The sequence below is a fragment of the Dipodomys merriami genome, unplaced genomic scaffold (genome assembly GCF_024711535.1).
Source record: "Dipodomys merriami isolate MVZ:Mamm:240054 unplaced genomic scaffold, mDipMer1.0.p SCAF_163, whole genome shotgun sequence".
NCBI classification, from domain to species: Eukaryota; Metazoa; Chordata; class Mammalia; order Rodentia; family Heteromyidae; genus Dipodomys; species Dipodomys merriami.
In genome coordinates, this window is record NW_027202971.1 from 1,243,600 (window position 1) to 1,261,736 (window position 18,137).

Genomic DNA, 18,137 nt, shown 5'->3' on the forward strand with positions numbered 1-18,137 from the left:
GCCCAGGGTGTGCCCCGGAGTGTGCCCAGGGTGTGCCAGCCCACGGCTGTGCCCAGGGTGTGCCCCGGAGTGTGCCCACAGTGTGCCCCGGAGTGTGCCCACAGTGTGCCCTGGAGTGTGCCCACAGTGTGCCCTGGAGTGTGCCCCGGGTGTGCCAGCCCACGGCTGTGCCCCGGAGTATGCCCGGGGTGTGCCAGCCCACGGCTGTGCCCCAGTGTGCCCCGGAGTGTGCCCAGGGTGTGCCAGCCCACGGCTGTGCCCCAGTGTGCCCCGGAGTATGCCCGGGGTGTGCCAGCCCACGGCTGTGCGCCGGATTGTGCCCACCCACGGCTGTGTCCCAGTGTGCCCTGGAGCGTAGGGATGACCGTGTTCCTCGGCCCCAGCTTTGCGCTGCAAGGTGGGCTGTGGTCTCCTTCCCTTCGGTGGTCGCTGGCACCGGGCCGCCCCCTCCGCCCGAGTGGTGGGGCTTAGTGGTTTCCTGTGACCTTGTACGCGCCGGTATTGGGCCTTTCCCTACAGTCACTGGGCGCTGTGTTGTTCCTTTCCCTCATGATCACAAGACTGCTGCAGCTCCCGGCGTTGGGAGGACGGATGGCGGCAGCAGGCTGTCTCTTTCCCTTCCGCTGAGCCTCTTCTGCGGACGTGACGGTGCTCGGCTGGGCCCCTCGCTGCCCTGGGTCCTTCGCTGGCAGTAGGAACCGCGACCGCTGGGCAGGGGGGTGGCTCTGGGTCCCTGTGCGGCACCCGGGGGCGGCCGGGGAGTGGTGGCGGTTAGGTGTTCGCCCAAGTGCACTGTGTTCTGGGGTTTGTGGCCTCCGTTCATCCCCTCCCTTGAGTAGAGGAGGCCCTTAGGACATCGGAGTCCCCCCTCTCTCTGGCAGTGCTGGGGTTTGAACTCGGGGCTGTGTGCTGTGATGCTCTGCTGCCTGCACCATGTCCAGTTCTGGTACTTTTCGGTGGGGTCTGGCTGCCCGGGTCAGATGGGATCTTGCCAGCTTTTGCCCTGGTTGACTGTCCTCTGTGGAGCTGGTGTGGGCCAGACTCAAGGTCTCTTCTCAGTGACGGGCAGTCACAGGTGACATGGTCTCCCTTGTCTTGGGGCTGGGAGGAGCAGCTGTGGCTGCCATCCTGACACTGTCCCCCCCCCTTTCCCCCCCCCCCCCGTCTTCTCTTTCCAACCTTGTCTCTTGTAGTCTTCATTTCTGTTTCTCTGCCTGTCTCTCTGAATTTATCTCCCTCTTTTTCTGTCTCCTTTTGGTCTCTGTCTGTCTGTCTGCCTGCCTGCCTGCCTGTTACTTTGTTTTTCTGTCTGTCTCTCTCAGCAGAACACACACCCGTCCGGGCTCCCTGCTGGTTGGGGGTGCCTGTCCTGGTGGTGGTCAGGTGGGGTCGGGTCTGAGCTGCCGGCCGGCCAGGATGTGGCTGGCTGGGCACTGATCGGCTGGTGGCCGTGCCTCGGGCGTCAACTGAGCCGTCCACCTCAGCCAGCTCCTCCCTGGCTGTGTTAGATGGCGGCCAGCTCCGCCTGCGGCCCGCACAGCCCAGGATCCCCGTGAGACCTCCAGGGGCTCGTGTGTGCGCACGCATGTGTGCACCTGGGGGCCTCAGGTGGCCCAGCTGGAAGATGGGGGAGGAAGTCACATGTGAAGCACAGGCAGACACCGAGGGTGTATTTTCAGCATCAAGTGGCGACTACTGTGGTTTGGACAGTGACTTGGGCGGTGCGTCACGCCGCGGAGCTCACAGCCCGTCCACCATCCCCACGGTCACGAGTGTGCACACACAGCTCACAGCCCGTCCACCATCCCCACGGTCACGAGTGTGCACACACAGCTCACAGCCCGTCCACCATCCCCACGGTCACGAATGTGCACACACTGAGCTCACAGCCCGTCTACCATCCCACGGTCACGAGTGCGCACACAGCTCACAGCCCGTCTACCATCCCCACGGTCACGAGTGCGCACACAGCTCACAGCCCGTCTACCATCCCACGGTCACGAGTGCGCACACAGCTCACAGCCCGTCTACCATCCCCACGGTCACGAATGTGCACACACAGTGAGCTCACAGCCCGTCCACCATCCCCACGGTCACGAGTGTGCACACACTGAGCTCACAGCCCGTCTACCATCCCCATGGTCACGAGTGCGCACACAGCTCACAGCCCGTCCACCATCCCCACGGTCACGAGTGTGCACACAGCTCACAGCCCATCCACCATCCCCACGGTCACGAGTGTGCACACAGCTCAGCCCGTCCACCATCCCCACGGTCACGAGTGTGCACACACAGCTCACAGCCCATCCACCATCCCCACGGTCACAAGTGTGCACACAGCTCACAGCCCGTCCACCATCCCCACGGTCATGAGTGTGCACACAGCTCACAGCCCGTCCACCATCCCCACGGTCACAAGTGTGCACACAGCTCAGCCCGTCCACCATCCCCATGGTCACGAGTGTGCACACACAGTGAACTCACAGCCTGTCCACCATCCCCACGGTCACGAGTGTGCACACAGCTCACAGCCCATCCACCATCCCCACGGTCACGAGTGTGCACACAGCTCAGCCCGTCCACCATCCCCATGGTCACGAGTGTGCACACAGTGAACTCACAGCCCGTCCACCATCCCCACGGTCACGAGTGTGCACACAGCTCACAGCCCGTCCACCATCCCCACGGTCACGAGTGTGCACAGTGAGCTCACAGCCCCGTCCACCATCCCCACGGTCACGAGTGTGCACACAGCTCACAGCCCGTCCACCATCCCCACGGTCACGAGTGTGCACACACAGCTCACAGCCCGTCCACCATCCCCACGGTCACGAGTGTGCACACAGCTCACAGCCCATCCACCATCCCCACGGTCATGAGTGTGCACACAGCTCACAGCCTGTCCACCATCCCCACGGTCACGAGGTAGCTGCTGCGACTCTGCCCATCAAGGCTGCATTTGAAGCAAGAAGCTGAGCCCAGGCCTGGCCAGGCCCCCGCGCCCTGTCCTTTGTCAGGTCGACAAAGGTCCCCACATGACGTCCCGGCCTCTTCTGGGTGCCCCGGGCATCGGGAGCGCACACCTGCACAGGGAGTCGGCGGCCGCTGGGCGCAGGGGCTGCGCACGCCGAGTTCTAGTGAGCTCTAGTGAACTCTAGGGGGAAGGTGTGTCCAGGGCTGTGCTGCTGGGGGGTGGGGGCGCCCCATGTCTGTGCTCGACTCTCTGAGCTCTTCTGGGGGGCCCGGCTGTACCAGGGCAGCAGGCATTTATTTCACTTTGGAGGTGGATTAGATTAAAAATCAGATGCTCGTCATTATGCAAATGGTGTCTTGCTTTTGCTTAAGATTTTCATTTTCCTGTGAATTATTCCCTTTTCCCCTCCTGAGGAAGAAATAAAAGCAGCGACTGACGGATGGGCGGAATTTTCCAGTCACTCCAGCAGTGCGTGTTTCTTGAGTGTTGGCTGGGCCAAATTTCCCCTAAGCTCCTGAGGAGGAGGCGAACGGCTGGAAGAATGTCAGGATGACGGGTGGAGTGAGGCTGTGTGTGGACAGGTCACAGCAAGGTGCTCAGAGGTGGCGTTTTGTTGAGAAATTTAAGAGATGGGAGGAAGCATGGTCTGGGCATGGGAGATGTCATTGCAAAGGCCCTGCGGCGGGAATGAGGAAGAGGACTCTAGGAGGCTCCGGCACATGGAGAAGGGGAGATTAGGAGGAGGAGAGGCCCTGGAGGTGCAGAGCTGTTCTACTCCCGCTGTGGCATCTGTGGATCCCCCTTGGGGTTTTGGGCCCCGCCGGGAGGGCCTGGCCGGGCCTCAGGCCTCTGTGCCCTGCTCCAGGCATGCTCTGCCCCATCTGATGAGCTTGCTTAATGTCACCTGCATGGTCCCTCCTGCTTAAAACCACCTCCTCTGCTCTAAAAACACGCAGCCTCCGCCTCCCGCTCACCGTGCTCCGGCCTCTGCTGAGCCTGGCTGTTCGTGTGGTTCACCCTGGCCCGGGAGCACGGACTGCCCTGATTCTTATCACCTTCCCAGTGCATGGAACTGGGCTCCCGGCGCGATGGGATGTGAGTGAATGATTGAATAAATGAATGAGTGAGGCAGGCTCAGGGAGGTCTCCTCACCCGCCGGGCTGTCCACCGCGGGCAACGGTTATGTGTGGGGTTCACTGCCCGCGGCTCCCTCTGACGGCACGTTCTAAGCGTTCCAGAAGGCAGGCCTGGCTTCCACCAGGCCGTGGGGCCGCCCAGGGTCTCCGGCCCGCCTCTGGGGCGGTCACTCGCTCTGCGCGTCTGCCGGGGTCGGGGGAGAGAGACGGGCGCTGCGGCTTGCCAGCTGTGACTCCTGCTCCTCCTTCACCTGCCGGACCTCAGCGCGCTCCAGCACGGAGCAGGACAGAGGAGCAACACCCGGCCAGCCCGGGTAGCTCCACGGAGGATCTTGGTTTGAGGGCACGTTGTCAGGACAGCCCCCCTGGACGGGGTCCCACGCTGCGGCGGAGGCCTCAGGCATGCGCATGGCTGCGGGTTCCACTTCCCGCCCTCCAAAACAGGACAGAACGAGAGCCTGAGGAGCCTGAAGAGTCGGACAGGCCACGGGGTGGCCGGGAGAGGGCCTTGCAGGTCTTTATTCTCACTTGCAGCCCCAGTTCTGCCTCCGGGATGGCTTCGGGCTCCCCGAGCCTCAGCGTCTCCCCCGCAGGTCCTCAGCCTGCTGGTGTGGCGGGTTGTAGGTGAAGCGTCCTCACAGACACTGGAGAGTCTGCCTGCTGGGTTCTGCTCTGGGCAGCTGGGGGAGGCTGGGGCGCTGCTGGGCCTGCGGGCCCAGGGCCGGGCCTGCGTGGCGTGGGTGGGACGGAGTGGCCCTGCCCCCCACCATGGGCAGGCAGCACTGTTTCGGGGAGCGACTCCAGTCCCTCTGCCCTCAGTTCTCATCAGTGGCAGCACCACCACTGCCCCACGGCTCTGCTCTGTATCTGTCCTCTGATCCTCAGTTTCCTCAGCCGTTTCCATCCATCGCACCCTCCATTTTCCATCCTCAGTCCGTCCATCCATCCATCTTGCATCAAATTACCCACGCACCCACCATTCATCTATCCGCTGGGTTTATCTCCAAGTTCACCTATCCCTCCATCCACCCACCCGCCCATCCATCCACTCCTGCCTGCGTCAGACCATCGCTCTGCCATCCCTCCCTCCAGCTGCCCATCACCTGGCTACCTGGCCGTCCACCCACGTCCATCCATCCGTCAGCTGTCACCGCTATCCATCTTACCCGTCATCTACCCATCACCGATCGCCTATCACCCAGCGATTGTTCACCCTGTGCGTCCTGGACGCGTCTGCTCAAGCCCAGGGGTCCTCGGCCACGAGCGACCCCGAGAGGACAGGGCTGGCCTCCGAATGTGACCCCAGGCAGCCGCGGTCTGCAGAGATGGCGTGACCCAGGAAGGTCGGGGCCTACGGCTCGGGCAGTGCCTCGGCGGGCCGGCTCCTGGAAGGTCTGTGCCCAGCCGCCCCCGCGTGCCCGGCCGCAGGCCCGGGGTGGGGGGTGTCGCCGGAAGCCTGCAGTGCCGGCCCTGACCACCAGATGGCGACGTTACTCTATGATGCGGTGGAGCTGTGGGCAGACGCGGGGGCGGAGGTGTGGGCGGGGCTTCTGGGAGACGCGGGGGCGGGGCCGCGGGCAGATGCCAGGCGGTGTGGGCAGGCTCCGGGGTGGGGGGGAGGGATGGGAGGGGGGATAGGTGGCGAGGGGTGGGTGGGTGGAAGTGTGGGCAGAGGCCGAGATGCGGTGGAGGCGGCCGGGGCCGCGCGCGGAGGGGCGGGGCTTCGGACAGAGGCGGGGCCGTGGCGGAGGGGCGGGGCTTCGGACAGAGGCGGGGCCGCGCGCGGAGGGGCGGGGCTTCGGACAGAGGCGGGGGCCGCGCGCGGAGGGGCGGGGCTTCGGACAGAGGCGGGGCCGCGCGCGGAGGGGCGGGGCTTCGGACAGAGGCGGGGCCGCGCGCGGAGGGGCGGGGCTTCGGACAGAGGCGGGGCCGCGGCCGGAGGGGGCGGGGCTTCGGACAGAGGCGGGGCCGTGGCGGAGGGGCGGGGCTTCGGACAGAGGCGGGGCCGTGGCGGAGGGGCGGGGCTTCGGACAGAGGCGGGGGCCGCGCGCGGAGGGGCGGGGCTTCTGGCAGAGGCGGGGCCGCGGCCGGAGGGGGCGTGGCCCGGGCCGGCAGGTCCGCTGGGTGCGGGATGCGTTGTGGCGCGGCGGGGCCGGGACGCCCCTGGTCGGGACCCACACGTGCGGAACGTGGCGAGGCCCTTGCGGTCGCAGTTTCCCCATGTGGACGCAGGGGAGGTCTGGCGTTGGGGCGGCCTTGTCCCGGGCCGACCTCTGCCTTCCTCTGCCCCGACAGGTTGAACTCCTACCCCGGTGCGGGGCGGGACCTGCACCACCCATGGGGGCTGGGCTCTCCCGCGGCACGGGGAGCTGAGAGAGTGCGGAACTCATCCCAGAGCAGACCCTCCCCGCCCCACCCCGGCCCCCGGAGGGCGGGAGGGCAGGCCGGCCGGGGGGGGCGGGGGAGGGCAGGCCGGCTGGGGGGGGCGGGGGAGGGCAGGCCGGCTGGGGGGGCAGGGGGAGGGCAGGCCGGCTGGGGGGGCGGGGGAGGGCAGGCCGGCTGGGGGGGGCGGGGGAGGGCAGGCCGGCTGGGGGGGCGGGGGAGGGCAGGCCGGCTGGGGGGGGCGGGGGAGGGCAGGCCGGCTGGGGGGGGCGGGGGAGGGCAGGCCGGCTGGGGGGGCGGGGGAGGGCAGGCCGGCTGGGGGGGCGGGGGAGGGCAGGCCGGCTGGGGGGGCGGGGGAGGGCAGGCCGGCTGGGGGGGGCGGGGGAGGGCAGGCCGGCTGGGGGGGCGGGGGAGGGCAGGCCGGCTGGGGGGGCGGGGGAGGGCAGGCCGGCTGGGGGGGGCGGGGGAGGGCAGGCCGGCTGGGGGGGGCGGGGGAGGGCAGGCCGGCCGGGGGGGGCGGGGGAGGGCAGGCCGGCTGGGGAACAGGGTTGGCGAGTCCCCGGCTGTGACCTGCCGCCCCCAGGCGTGGCCCTCGCCGCACGTTCCCTGCACGCAGTAGGCGCTCAGCTCGAGGAAACGCGAGCTTGGGGGAGAAAAGGGGTGAGGGGCCGCTGGGCCTCCCACGTCCCCAGTTCCCACTGTCCAGCCCTGGGAGGCCCAAAGCGGTTTGCCCCGGCTACGTCGTCCTTCGGTCATCCGGAGGACTGCGGGTGCCGCGCCACGGGCAGGCCGGGCACGCACCCCGCGCCCCGCGCTCTGTGCCCCGCGCCCCGCCGGCCGGGGGTGCAGAGCGGGCGCGGGGCTGTGCCCGGAGCCCCATCAGGCTCTTCAGACGCGTCCACTCGGGCGGGCGCAGGTCCAGGCCCAGGTCGGGGGCCTGGCCCGCGGTGCGGGGGGCCAGGAGGGCCGTGTCCCCAGGAACAGGCGAGCGCCCAGATGGCTCCATCGGCGGGGCGGAGGCCGGGCCGGGTGGAGGCCTGGCGGGGTGGAGGTCAGGCGGGCGGAGCGGGTCTCAGCCCAGAAGCCAGCCGCGGCGTCCCCACGTCGTCTTGGTTTCTAAGAGTTTGACCCACTTTCCTACCCTGAAAAACAGAGGCAGGAGCGCGGGGCAGGCGCGGGGGAACGCGCGGGGCAGGATCTCAGCCAGGTCTTCCAGAGCGGCCAGAACTTTCCAGGCCTGCGGGGGGAGGGGGGTGGGGGGCTGAGGACAGGACCCGTGCGCCCGGCGAGACTCATTCATTCGAACGGATCAACGGTTTTTGACCCTCGTGACCTCTGACCTGAGACCTCCCTCCCCACACGGGCTGAGGCCTCGCCCACGGCGCCGAAAAACCCGGGCCAACTCGGGTCCGGGTCCCCGCCTTGCCCCTGCGGACGGCGCCCGCCCCCCGCAGGCGTCTGCGCCCGGCCACGCGACCGCCCCTGACGTCGCCGTCCCGTCCGCGGGCCTCACCCCGCACTCCGCTCCCCTCCCACCTGCCCCGCACTTTGGTCAGCTGGAGACCCAGGACCGCCCCGCACTCTGGTCAGCTGGAGGCCCGGCCCGCCCTGCCCCGCACTCGGGTCAGCTGGAGGCTCGGCCCGCCCTGCCCCGCACTCCGCTCCCGCGGGCCCGGCGCCCCCCCGCATCGTCCGGCCGCCTGCCGGTGGTGCTGCCGCGGGTGCCCGGTTCCCCCTCCCCCCGCTGGCCCCTCCCACGCCCGCCCCTCCCGGCCCCTCCCTCCCGCAGCCCTCCCTCCTGGCGGCGCTCGCGCCCTCGGTCGCTCGCTCACTCGCTCGCTGGCTGGAGGGCGGCCGGCAGCTGGCGCTGGCCGAGGCGGCGCGGCGCGGCCGGGATGGGACGGGCGCTGGGGCGCAGGAGCCGCGGCGCCGGCGGCGGCGGGGGCCGCGCAACCGGGGCCAAGAGCGGGGCGGCGGGCGAGGGCGCGCGGCGCTGAGCCGGGCCCCAGCTCGCCGGGCGCGCACGGCCGAGCCCGGGAGAGCGCGCGGAGGCGCCGCCGGCCCCGGCGCCTGCGTCTGGGGAGGAGCGGCGCGCTGGGAGCCCGCCATGCCTGGCGCCCGGCCCTAGGCGCGGGGTCTCGCTCCCCGGAACCGCGGGCCGGGCCGCACCGGGCGCGCACAGGAGCGGCCCCGCACCGCGCCCGCCGCGCGCCGAGGATCATGCCGCCCCCCGGCCGGGCGCCGCCGCTCGGGCTCCTGCTGGCGCTGACTGCGCTCCGGTGCCCAGGTAACGCGTCCCGGACCCCGTCCCCGACCCCAGCCGCCGCGCGCGAAGTTGGCTCCCCGCGTCTCCAGTCCTGGGCAGCTTGGATAGATCTGGGGACCATCGGGGACCCTAGGGGTGCGAGGCGAGACCCCCGTCCGCCCGACCCCCCGCGGCCCCGCGGGTCCCTTCCCGCGCACGGGGGCACCGCTGGGGTTCGCTCCGCCTGCGGGGTGGGGTGGGCGGGGGCGCGCGCCCGGCGGCCTGGTCCCTTCTGCCCGGGCGCCCTCCCCGGCCCGTTTCCAGCGGGAGCCTGGGGCCGCGGAGCCCCCGCTCGCGGAACACCCGCGGGGCCTTGAGGCCGTCCGGGCCAGGCGTCCGGCGTCCGCAGCCCCTCCCCGCGTCCCCTCGCGCCCCTGCTTTCAGCCTCACGGAGGCCCCCACCCCCGCCCCAGCGCCCAAGCCAGGGGCCGCCCGCCACCCGCAGACGCGGCGCCCCGCGCCCTGAGCCCCGGGCCGCCCGGAACGGGGTGATGTCCAGGGCCGGCGCCAGGGTTCTGCTGCCCGCCGGGACCGACCGGGACGGGGGAAGGCCAAACCCAGGCGTTTCCGTCCTCGCGGGAGTTCGGGCAGCTCCCCACCACCTCCGTGCGGGGTTGGAGGAGGCGGATCTCAAATGACGGCGCCTCCCCTCCTCCGCCGGCGGAGTCACCCCGGGCTCGCGCCGCCGCGGGACCCACCGCGGGAGCCCGAGAGCGCGTCCTCCCCTCTCCTCCAAGAACCCACCCAGGCTCGCAGACAGCCAGAGGAAAAGCAGGCAACTTTAACTTTCTCTCCTTCTCTGTAAACACCAGCGGCGCCTGTCCGCGCGGCGCGTGCTGTCTGTCTGTCTGTCCCTGTCTGTCCGCGAGGCGCCCTGAGGTGACCCCAGCGCTGAGCCGGGCCCCTGGCTCGGGCTCCCGCGGCGGGCCTGGGCGTGTGTGCGTGCGTGCGTGTGTCTGTGCGTCCTGCCTGGAGCCTGAACTGGGCGCTGCCCCCGAGCCGCCGCTCACCTCTGGCTGTCTGTGGTTCATTGGAGGTAAGAGTCACGGCCCTTCCCAGCGGGCCGGCTGCCGACCTCCATCCTGCGGGCTCAGCCTGCTGACCGGCTGCGATGACAGGCCGCGGTCACGGGCATTCGGGGTTCCCGGTGGGTTGCAGCCTGGGGTCCCCGGCCTCCTCCCGAGAAGGACAGAGGGACGGGCCTCCGAAGTGTACAGTCTTCGGGTTTGAGATGGCAATTTTGTTGCTATGTCGTCCCCCCGCGGGGGTCAGCATGGGCTGGGTTATGTTCCTGCGTGACTGGGACTCCCCAGCGGGAGCTGCCGTGCTAGCCCCGGCGGTGCCCGGCCTGCCCTGCCCTGCCCCACCGCGAGTCCGCGGCTCTGCGGCCTGGTGTCCGTGTGCGTCTTGGGGGCCTGGTGGTGGCAGGGGAGGGGTGTCACCCCGAAAGCGCTGCTGGTGGGCTCCGGGCCCTGTTGTGCTGCCAGGGCTGAGCCCAGCGCCAGCGACGTGTTCGGCCAGGGGCACCGGGAGGTGGCAGTTTGGAAACTATATTTAGCAGTAGCTCAGACAGGAAGGCTGGAATTCCTGAAAGGTACTCAGCTGCCTGTGCTCGGTTGACAGGCTTGGAGGAGTTAACCAGAGCTGCTTCCTAGCTGGCTGGATTTCACAGATGGTGTCTGCTGCGACTTCGTGGCTGAGGCTTGGGGAGAGGGGCTGGCTGAGTTCAGAGGCAAGAACGCGGGCTCCCACGGCGCCTTCCCGCGTGGGTAGCTGCTATGGCAGGGAACGCGGTGGGTGGACTGCTCCGCAGGCTTGCCAGGGTGCACACAGAGGGAACTGTGCTCCGCCGGATTAGCTCGACTCCCAGCTCGGCGACCAGGCCCCGCTGTGTAACACACTTGGGTGCTGAGCTCCACCGCCCCATGCGGGGGGTCTGTGCGGGTGGGGGGGTGTCTGTGCACACAGGGATCTGTGGGTGTGTGTGTGTCTGTGCGGGTGGGTCTGTGAGCATGGGTCTGCGTGGGGATCTGTGCGTAGGGGTTTGTGTGCGGGGTAGGGGTGTCTGTGCGAGCGGGGGTCTGTGCGCAGAGGTCTGCGCGGGGGGTCTGTGCGCCGGGGTCTGTGTGCGGGGATCTGTGTGCGCGGGTCTGTGCGCAGGGGTCTGTGTGCGGGGATCTGTGTGCGCGGGTCTGTGCGCAGGGGTCTGTGTGCGGGGTAGGGGTGTCTGTGCGAGCGGGGGTCTGTGCGCAGGGGTCTGTGTGCGGGGTAGGGGTGTCTGCACGCGGGGGTCTGCGCATGGGTCTGCGCGTGGGGATCTGTGCGCTCGAGTCTGTGTGTGTGTAGGGTCTGTGTGCATGGGGGCCTGTGCGCGAGGGCCCGTGTGCGCGGGGGCCTGTGCACAGGGGTCTGTGCATGGGGAGGTCTGTGCGCGGAGGTCTGTGCTTGGAGGTCTGTGGGGGGGGTGTCTGTGTGCCAGGATCTGTGCGTGGTGGGGTCTTTGCGCGGGGGTCTGTGCACGGAGGTCTGTTCGTGTGGGGGCTCTGAATGGGGATCTCTGCGTTGGGGGTCTGTGTGTGCGGAGGTCTGTGAGCGGGGTCTGTGCTGGGGGGGGGCGGTGTGTCTGCGCACCGAGATCTGTGCGCCGGGGGTTCTGTGCATGCGAGGGGGGAGGGAATCTGTGCGGGTGTGGTCTGTGGGCACCGGGGTCTGCGTGGGGGTCTACGCGGGGGGTAGGGTGGGGGGAGGGCCTGTGTGCGGGGAGGTCTGCGTGGGGGGGGAGGGTCTGTGCGCGATGGCGTCTGTGTGTGTGTGTGGGGATTTGTGCGCGGGGTCTGTGCGTGCGGGGGTCTGTGGCGTGGCTGGCCCCGCCTGCTCCCACGCGCCAGCTGGAGGTGGGCCAGGCCGCGCTGGCTCAGAGCAGAGGGCTCAGCCCGCGCCCTCTCTGGCTCATGTGGGTGGTGGGTGGGGCGCGTGGCGGGCCGAGGCCGGGCTCCCCCAGTGATGTCGGGGCTCCCACGCGTGGGGAGGGCGTGGCGGCGCAGCCTCTGCGGTGGTGTGCGTGGAGCCCAGCCCCGCGCAGACGTACAGAGCCGCTCCCGGCCCCGCTCCCTGCCCCTTCCAGCACGTTCTTCACGCGTCGTCTGGGCCTTTCCTGGCACTGACCTCTGCAGCGCGGTCCCTGGGGCTGCGACCCCACGGGAGGAGCCGGGAAGATGGGAGGAAAGCCCCACAGAGGCGCGGAGGCTGCTCGTGGAGTCCGCGGCTCCGGGGACCGAGGCCGTCACTGGACCCGCATCCCACAGACAGGCCCGGCCCGGCCCACAGAGCACGCGCAGTGGCCTGTGTGTGTGTGTGTGAGGGGGCAAGTGCACAGAGTACGCGCAGTGGCCTGTGTGTGTGTGTGTGAGGGGGCAAGTGCACAGAGCACGCGCAGTGGCCTGTGTGTGTGTGTGAGGGGGGAAGTGCACAGAGCACGCGCAGTGGTCTGTGTGTGTGTGTGAGGGGGCAAGTGCACAGAGCATGCGCAGCGGCCTCTGGGGCAGCGGGGCCCACTCCCTAAGGGGTGCTCGGACACCCAGATGTCGGCAGGCTGGATCCCTTTTCCTTCTTCTGGTCTCAGGAGTGGAGTCCTAAGACTCCATCTTGCTTCTGGAATGTTCCGAGCCCTTCCTGGGCCTCGCGGGTCTTCCACAGCCTTCTCGCGCTGTTTTACAAGTGAGGAGCCTGAGCCCGGGCCGGGCGTGCGCGTGCGCGTGCGCGCGCGGCGTGAGAGCGCGCCTCGCCCTTGGCCGCCCCGGGTCTGGGCCGGGTCTGGAGCCGCGTCCCGGAGGAGGCGGGATGGGGAGCACTCGGGTGCGGGGAGGCGCCGGCGGGAGCTGCAGAGCGAGGGCCCCGCGGAGCCGGTCCAGAGCCTCAGTTTCCCCATCTGCACCCCACCCCCACTCTCATCACAGAGGGGAGGCTGGGGTCCAACTGCCATCCTCTGCCCGGAGCCGGGGTGGGAGGGATGGGAGGGGGGGCAGATGTAGAGGGGACAGGGGAGGGGCAGGAGGGGGGGCAGGGGAGGGGCAGGAGGGGGGGCAGGTGTGGAGGGGGCAGGGGAGGGGAAAGAAGGGGGACAGGTGTGGAGGAGGGGGGAAAAGTGTGCAGGGGGCAGGGGAGGGGCAGGAGGGGGGCAGGTGTGGAGGGGGCAGGGGAGGGGCGGGAGGGGGGACAAGTGTGGAGGGGGCAGGGGAGGGGCGGGAGGGGAGACAAGTGTGGAGGGGGCAGGGGAGGGGCGGGAGGGGGGACAGGTGTGGAGGGGGCAGGGGAGGGGCGGGAGGGGGGACAGGTGTGGAGGGGGCAGGGGAGGGGCGGGAGGGGGGACAGGTGTGGAGGGGGGCAGGAGAGGGGCAGGAGGGGAGACAGGTGTGGAGGGGGCAGGGGATGGGCGGGAGGGGGGACAGGTGTGGAGGGGGCAGGGGATGGGCAGGAGGGGGGACAAGTGTGGAGGGGGGCAGGGGAGGGGCAGGAGGGGGGACAAGTGTGGAGGGGGCAGGGGAGGGGCAGGAGGGGGGGACAGGTGTGGAGGGGACAGGGGAGGGGCAGGAGGGGGGACAAGTGTGGAGGGGGGGCAGGGGAGGGGTAGGAGGGGGGACAAGTGTGGAGGGGGCAGGGGAGGGGTGGGACGGGGGACAGGTGTGGAGGGGGCAGGGGAGGGGCAGGAGGGGGGACAAGTGTGGAGGGGGCAGGGGAGGGGCAGGAGGGGGGACAGGTGTGGAGGGGGGGCAGGGGAGGGGTAGGAGGGGGGACAAGTGTGGAGGGGGCAAGGGAGGTGGGGGACGGGGGACAGGTGTGGAGGGGGCAGGGGAGGGGCAGGAGGGGGGGACAGGTGTGGAGGGGACGGGAGGGGCAGGAGGGGGGACAGGTGTGGAGGGAGGGGCAGGAGGGGGGACGAGTGTGGAGGGGGTAGGGGAGGGGCGGGAGGGGACAGGGGAGGGGCAGGAGGGGGGACGGGTTTGGAGGGGGCAGGGGAGGGGCAGGAGGGGGATAGCTGTGGAGTGGGCAGGGGAGGGGTGATGGGGTCAGATGGGGGAGGGCCGGGGCGCCGTGAGAGCCAGTATGGCGAGGCAGGACTTGGCTGGGTTCGGGGCAGCGATGGTGGAGGGTGGAGGAGCCCTGACATGCCGGGGCAGGGCTGGCATGCCTGCAGCTCCTGATTTCTGCCCGGAGGAGCCCTGTCCCGTTCCCTGCCCTCCTTTCAGCTTAAATGCCATGCTCCAGAGCCCCCAGTGAACACACACCACACACACTACACACAGTCCACACACAGTCCACACACATTACACACACACTACACACACTACACACACTACACACACTACACACACCACACACACTACACATACCACACACACTACACACACACCACACACACTACACACACACTACACACACCACACACACTACACACACACTACACACACCACACACACCACACACACCACACACACAACACACACCACACACACTACACACACTACACACACTACACACACACTACACACACTACACACACTACACACACTACACACAGTCCACACACACTACACACAGTCCACACAGTCCACACACAGTCCTCATACACTACACACAGTCCACACACACTACACACACTACACACAGTCCACACACTACACACACCACACACACTACACACACTACACACACTACACACACTACACACAGTCCACACACACTACACACACCACACACACTACACACACACTACACACACTACACACACTACACACACTACACACACAGTCCACACACACTACACACAGTCCACACACTACACACACTACACACACTACACACACTACACACACCACACACACTACACACACTACACACACTACACACACCACACACACCACACACACTACACACACTACACACACTACACACAGTCCACACACACTACACACACTACACACACTACACACACCACACACACTACACACACCACACACATTACACACACCACACACACTACACACACTACACACACCACACACATTACACACACTACACACACTACACACACCACACACAGTCCACACACACTACACACACTACACACACTACACACACCACACACAGTCCACACACATTACACACATTACACACACTACACACACCACACACAGTCCACACACATTACACACACTACACACACTACACACACACTACACACACTACACACACTACATACACTACACACACATTCCTCACACACTACATACACTACACACACTACACACACTACATACACTACACACACATTCCTCACACACTACACACACACTGCAATCCAGTCCTCACACAGTTCACACACTACACACACAGTCCACATATGGTCCTCGCACAGTACTCCTCGCACAGTACTCTGCGCACAGTACTCCTCGCACAGTACTCCTCGCAAGGTGCTCGCGGTGCCTGTAGCTCCTCACAAGCCAGTCTGTGGTGTTGGTCGGGGCTCCTCACAGTTCCTCATTGTCCCTCTTAGCCCCCCACATAGTGATGGGCGGGGGGGCGGGGCTAATGCAGGAAGACTTCTTAAAGGAGGGGGCACTTTTCTTACCCGAGACCCAGATGACCTGAAGGGGCCATGAGAGGAAGGTGAATGTTTGCCAGGTCCTCTGTATGGTGCCAGAATGCCAGCCAGTCCACTCACCCATTCCTTCCTTCCATCCTTCCTTCATGCACTCATTTTGCAGTCCTGTGCTTTCTTTTTTTGGTCGGTCGTGGGACCTGAACTCCTGGGCGCTGTCCCTCAGCTCAGCTCAAGGCTAGCGCTCTACCACTTGAGCCACAGCGCCACTTCTGTTTTTTGTTTTTCCTGCTTATGTGGTGCTGAGGAATCGAACCCAGGGCCTCATGCATGCAAGGCAAGCACTCTACCACTGAGCCACCTTCCCAGCCCCGTCCTGGGCTGTCATGGAGCACAGGAGACACATGTGCCCCATGGAGCGGTCATCTCAGGCTCAGGATGGAGTGGATGCAGGGAGCTGGTGGTCACTGCCCCTCCCACTGCCCCACGGCACACCTTCCCGTCCAGTACTCCCCTCCAGGGAAGGGGAGGGGTGCGCCAGCTCCTGGACCCTGGGATTCTCCGTCCAGTCCCTGGCATGGCAGCCTGGAGGCTCTGACTTCTGCTGCTTCCCTGACACCCGACTCCTTAGTGGACCCCTAACCATTCCCATGCTTCTGTCCCAACATAGTTACATAAGAAATCAACGGAGTGCATTTTGACTCTTCCTTTCATCTAGAGGCTGATGGAGTGTCCAACCTTCCTGGGGTCTGGGAGCCTGGCATCTTGTAGTGTTGACTTGAACGAACCCTCTGGGAGCAACTCCTTACGTCTGATGGTGTTTGAGAGGCAGGGCCCAGAGGGTCCGGGGCTGTGGGGTCCTGCGCTATTAATGGTCACAAGAAGGGTGCGCACAGAAAGGCGCCGGTGTGAACAGCACGCGGTGCCTTCTCAGGTCTGCCTGGCACCGTGGGCAGGAGGAGGGGACCCTGGGGGCGGGGGGGGGTGGGGATCCCTGAAAGGGGGGCTGCGGGAAGGGGAGGACGTCTCTTGCCAGGCAGGTCTGCCCCCTCGTCCTGCGGGTGGGTTGGCGGGGAGGGGAAGCTTGCCCCCGTCTCTGTGGAAAGGGGCGTTGTGTGGTGCGGTGGCAGCGTGGGCCCTCCCACCCGGTGGGGGCCTCATCTGGCCATCGCGTTTTGCTGCTTGCAGGAATGATCACAGTCCAGATGTGCGGTTCAGATAAGAATCTGGGAGACGTGGACAATGTCAGCCTAGCCCCCCCCCTTTTTTAAATGTTTTGTTTCAAGTAAAATCTCCACAGTCAAGTGTATTTTTTTTCTGGTGTTTTTTTTTTTTTATTGTGATTAAGTGTTTTCATAATTTCCCAAATTTCACAGTATTGTGGGATAGTGATGCTCATTTAAAGTCACAAACTCATTCTAACTTTCCTGGAGCAAATTGTCTATCATGGTCTATAACATATAACGGTGTACACATGTTATGCACCATACATGTGATCAGCAGCATGGGGATATTTAGTAGTGGTTCGGCCAGATGAGTGGAAGTTCTTTGTTTCTTAAGTCTTGTTAATTTTGTCGTATCACCTAACATTTTGGATTTAACATCCACTTATCAGGGAGACCATGTACCGTTTGTCTCTTTGCTCTTGGCTTACCCCACTCAACATGATTTCTTCTAGCCCCATCCATTTCCCTGCAGATGCCATTATTTTGTCATTTCTAATGGCTGCATAATATTCCATTGTGTATAGATACCACAATTTTTGGATCCATTCATCTGTGGTGGGGCATCTGGGTTGTTTCCATATCCTGGCTATTGTGAACAGTTCAGCCTAGCCCTTTGACCTCTCTGAGACTCAGTTTCCCCAGCATGTAAGGGCAGGCTCTGACTTTGGTTTCCTGCTGGTCTTTTTCCTGGAAGGTCTTTCAGGCCAGCCCACCCCCCATGCTGGTCTCATGAAGCAGAAGGCATCTTCACAGTGCCACCTGTGCCGGGCACCGCTGGTGGCTCTGGAGGAACGGCAGTGACCAGGCGAACACAGGCCCTGTCTTCAGTGGGGTGGATGGTGGGATTGTTTTGGTGGTCTCCACATAGGTGTACCTGCTGTGTGTTGCTGTGCAGGCAAAAGCACAAGTCAATCACATTCAATCTCCTACATCCCTTCCTGTGACACTTGACATTCATTGCTGGGGCTTGAACTCAGGGCCTAGGGAATATCACTTAGCTTTTTCTGCTTAAGGCTGGTGCTTTACCACTTGAGCTACAGCTTTACTTCCAGCTTTTTGCTGGTTAATCTGAGATGAGTTTCACAGACTTTCCTGCCCGGGCTGGACTCAGCTTCCTGAGTAGCTTGGGATTGTAGGTATGGTCACCAACACCCAGCCATTTCCATGACCTGTGAGGGCCGTGTCGATGCCTTGTGCTGCCTGACTTGTTCCTTGTCATCTTCTGTACCTTTTATGCTCAGTGTTAGCAAACTGGGGTCATAGACCAAAACTGGCTTCTACTTGTTTTTGTTAATAAAGTTTTATTGGAACGTAGTCATGCCTATGTTCACATATCCCTTAAGGAAGCTTGTTAGATAGAGATTATGTATGTGGCTCCATAGACCAAGCAGACAGCCTGCTATCTGGTCTTTTTACAGACAAGCTTTCAGAGTTGGCCTTCAATGGCTGGGCAGGACTTGTCTGCAAATGTGTGTTTACAGCCACTCTGCTTGTGGCCCAGAGCGAGGGGCCCTGT

General features: G+C 65.7%; 1 protein-coding gene across 1 annotated transcript in view; it reads left to right on the top strand.

The window, feature by feature from the left end:
- The first annotated feature begins 8,636 nt into the window (after positions 1–8,636).
- Positions 8,637–18,137, top strand: part of LOC138828763 (transmembrane protein 132B-like) — a 141,910-nt gene continuing 132,409 nt past the window's right edge. Inside the window, exon 1 of the mRNA XM_070024893.1 lies at positions 8,637–8,779. Coding sequence (XP_069880994.1) covers positions 8,713–8,779 — 67 coding nt within the window. The 5' untranslated portion in view covers positions 8,637–8,712. The remainder of the gene's footprint in view (positions 8,780–18,137) is intronic.